This window comes from Galeopterus variegatus, unplaced genomic scaffold, assembly GCF_000696425.1.
Source record: "Galeopterus variegatus unplaced genomic scaffold, G_variegatus-3.0.2 Scaffold899, whole genome shotgun sequence".
Taxonomy (NCBI): domain Eukaryota; kingdom Metazoa; phylum Chordata; class Mammalia; order Dermoptera; family Cynocephalidae; genus Galeopterus; species Galeopterus variegatus.
The window spans coordinates 200,066-204,028 of record NW_007727010.1 but is presented as its reverse complement, the minus strand read 5'-3'; the positions used below and the strand labels follow the sequence as shown (position 1 = coordinate 204,028).

The 3,963-nt window shown below is 39.6% G+C and overlaps 1 protein-coding gene across 1 annotated transcript in view; it reads right to left on the bottom strand.

Moving 5' to 3' along the window:
- CSTF3 (cleavage stimulation factor, 3' pre-RNA, subunit 3, 77kDa) overlaps nt 1-3,963 on the bottom strand; it is a 72,753-nt gene that overhangs the window by 14,416 nt on the left and 54,374 nt on the right. Inside the window, exons 9-11 of the mRNA XM_008573303.1 lie at nt 3,668-3,745; nt 2,748-2,910; nt 326-435 (exon numbers count right to left, since the gene is read on the bottom strand). Coding sequence (XP_008571525.1) covers nt 326-435; nt 2,748-2,910; nt 3,668-3,745 — 351 coding nt within the window. The remainder of the gene's footprint in view (nt 1-325; nt 436-2,747; nt 2,911-3,667; nt 3,746-3,963) is intronic.

The following is a 3,963-nucleotide window of genomic DNA, read 5'->3' as shown; positions in this document are numbered from 1 at the left end:
AAAGATGACCGGTTAGGGGATCTTAACCCTTGACTTGGTGTTGTCAGCACCACGCTCAGCCAGTGAGCGAACCGGCCATCCCTATATGGGATCTGAACCCGGGGCCTTGGTGTTATCAGCACCACACTCTACCGAGTGAGCCACGGGCCGGCCCTAATTCTGACTAAGGCATTCTAATCATATGAGTGCCGCTCAGATTCATATTAACATAAGTTTTAAATACAACATTTATACTTTATTACCAAAACTCAGTGTTATATTTTTCAGCAAATAATTCTGCATCAAAACCAAAAAGACCAAAGGGGGAGAAAAAAAGAATACTTACCCCTTTCTCTGCAAGCAGTTTACTTGACTGCTCAAGATACTGGGCAGCTTCATACCAAATATCAGGGTGATGGCCCAGCACAAGCAGGCACTGTTCATAAGCAAACATAACTAAAGGAAGACATTCACAAACACCATTCAATTAAAATAAATATTATTTGTTAAACTATTAATATAAGCATCATAACTAAATTATTAGGCTAAGATTGGGTCCCCAATAATGAATGATAGTTAGAAATAAATAGCTTTACTGACTTCTGCCACCAACATCCACCCAAGCCCCATCTATTATTCATTTATTAAATTAATATTTATTGATCAACAACTACATAGTAGGAATGTGAGAGACACTATGAGTACACAAGTGAATAAGACCTCCTATATTCAAGAAGTCTGGGGCCGCTTGGGAGCATGGCGGCGCTCCCGCCGAGGGTTCGGATCCCACATACAGACCAGTTCCCGCTCACTGGCTGAGCGAGGTGCGGGTGCAACACTGAGGGTTGCGATCCCGTTGCCAGTCCCGGTCCGGTACGGGCATGACACTGAGGGTTGCGATCCGTTGCCGGACACGAAAAAAAGACAAAAAGGAGAAAAAAAAAAAGAAGTCTGCAGTATACCGCGAGTATAGACGTTAAGAAGGCAAAATAAAAAGAACTATGATAAGGAAAGTATAGTGTTCTCTTGAAACTTACAGCAGCAAGACTTAGCATAGTTTAGGGATTCAAGAAAGGCTTCACTAAGGAACTGACATCTAAAGCGAAACCTGAAGAAGGGATAGAAGCTGGTCAGGTGAGAGAGTAAGTGGAGTGGAGAGAGGACAGGGGTAGAAACAAAAATGGTGTAGGCAAAGGGCCTACAGGTAAGATTTTTGCAAGATATTTGCAAAGGCCTACAGGTAAGAAGACAGCAAGGCAAGACTGAGGAATTCAATAAAGTTCCAAATTCCAGTCCAGCTATGGCAGACTAGTTTGTATCAAACTAACCCACCTGAAAATAAAAACTATGAACTAAAAAAAAAAAAAAAATGTGTGTGTGTGTGTGTGTGTGTGTGTGTATTTTTTTGAAGAAACAAAAAGCAGAAATCAGAGGAGAGTGAGCCCTTGAAAAAAGGGAACCACACTGGGTAAGGTCCATATTTAATATGGCATTTTTCTTCAAGGGCACACACATGTTTGTGTTCTGGGATAGCTAGAACTCAAGTCAAATGCTGCAGTCTTACTGGCTTGAAGTAACATGGAGTTCTGGGATAAGAGAGCAGCTGAAAATTTAGGGGGAGGATCCCCAAAAGGAGGAAGTGAGAGACTGAAAATCTGGGCATAAATGTCCTAAAATCATTAGCTGATCCCTGAAATGTACATACACTGGAAAGAATACAAAAAGTCCAGCAGAAAGCAAAACTAGAAGGCTAACGGAGTTGAGTAGATATCTCATTGGCTGCCTACTGTCAGGGAGATCAAGTTTGGAATTTGAGTCCCATCTAGTTTGATGACCTGGTAAACACCCTGGACTTTTCATTATGTTTTAGCAGTAAAGACTATGTCCCAGGACTAAGGGGTTTACTCTGAGATTAAGGGAAAAACTAAAACAAGCCTCCACAAGGTCTAAGTAATCTGCCAGTAATTTAGCTTTCTGCTAAAATAAAACTCAACATCCTTCAGAGGAAAATAACAGAATCCAGAGTCTTTACAATGTACCATTGGTACATTTGTACAATATCCAAAAGAAAAAAAAAATTTTTTTTTCCTTTTTGTCTTTTTTACTGACTGGCAATGGGATCGCAACCCTCGGTGTTGCGCCCGCACCATGCTCAGCCAGTGAGCAGGAACCGGTCTCCACATGGGATCCGAACCCTCGGCGGAAGCGCCGCCGCGCTCCCAAGCGGCGCACTCTCCAGTGTGCCACCGGGCCAGCCCCAAAAGAAAAAATTTAAATGTCTAGACATGTGATGAAACAGGAAAATGTGACCCACAGTCAAGAGAAAAAGCAGTCAAAGGAAAACTACTTCATGTTGGCTGATGGCCCAGATGTTGGAATTAGCAGATGAGGACTTTATATCTGCTGTTATAAATAAGTTCAAGGATATAAAGAAAAAAGACATAATGAACACACAAGGAATCTCAACAGAGAAATGGAAACTATAAAAAAAGAACTATAAAAAATGAAAAATTTCTAAAATGGAAATTTATAGAACTGAAAAGTACAGCATCTGAAATGAAGAGTTCACTGAATGGGCTTAACATCAGACACGAGAAAACAAAGGGCCAGTGAACATGAAGACAGATCTATAGAAATTATTGAATCTGAAGAACATAAAAGAAAAAAAGATCAGTGGTAAAAAAAACAGAGACTCTGTAACCTATGAGACAATATCAAATGGCCCAACATACATGTGATTGGAGTCCCACGAGAGTTAATCTAATTACCTCTTTTTGTTATAAGGGTCTGATCCTCTGTACGAAGAGGGTTGCTCTTTTCCCACTGTATATATTTCTTCCACATATCTACTTGCTGAGCTTCTTGAGGAGTATTCTGAGGAGGCACTGAGGGAGCATTGCGGTCCAAACCTTTCATTACTGTCTCATATTCCTAGACAACAAGTATTTAGAATCTTTTGGTGAGCCTGGAACAACTCAGATATATGAAATGGAGTTGATCAGTCTGAAATACTTTGTTCAAAATGTCTATTTTTTCAAAATACAACTTTGTAAATATAACTAAAAACTGAGAATACAGAGAAAGGTAGAGTATTACCCACCCAAGAACAGGTTCCCAGGAGTGTCAGTGAACAGAACACACATGGGCCCCTTTGCAGGTAATTGACGAAGTCACTCTCCAGAAAGCAGGAGTTGACAGATCAACATTACTGAAGACATGGTGGCATTATTATGGCCATCTTCATCTCTCTTTTAAAATTTCAAGAGTTTGTATTAATAGGCTATTTTTCCTATATTCTAAGAGTGTCAGTGAATGGAAGGGTATGCACACAATATAAAATCTGTTCCTGAGAGCTATGTTATTAGACCACAGAGTACTACAGTATTCAGACGAGCAGATATGAGGAAAAGATAAGTACTACTTCATCAACTCTAGATGGAACCTTATCTCTACATCCTCTGTTTCAATATTTTGGAAAATAATTTCTTCCAAGCCCAATTCATTCTAATGTGTCCTCTGCAAACAGGTATTTCATTTCAAATATATCATCTGCTCAGACACAGCAATTAACTGTGACTAGCTGAGATTGCTAATAATTGAAAATATCAAGAGCAATACCAGACAGAGAAAGCTGTGCTATAAACAGATTCATAATAATCATTATAAATGGCCTGATAGAATTCCATACCTTTGCTACACGCCTAGCATTCATGTAATCTCTACTCCGATCTTCAATCATTTTTTTAGCTAAATGAATATTGATACCCTAAGGAAAAACACATTACTTTAAAATTAAGTATAATATACTTTTAAATTAGCACAATACAGTTAATTTATTCATTTACTAAATAACTTTAAATTATTTAATAAAACAAAGGTTCAATCACATTATGTGCTTCAAAGATCAAGAAGGATCTCCGGGGCCGGCCCGGTGGCGCCCTGCTACAGGGCGCCGCTTGGGAAGTGTGGCGGCGCTCCCGCCGA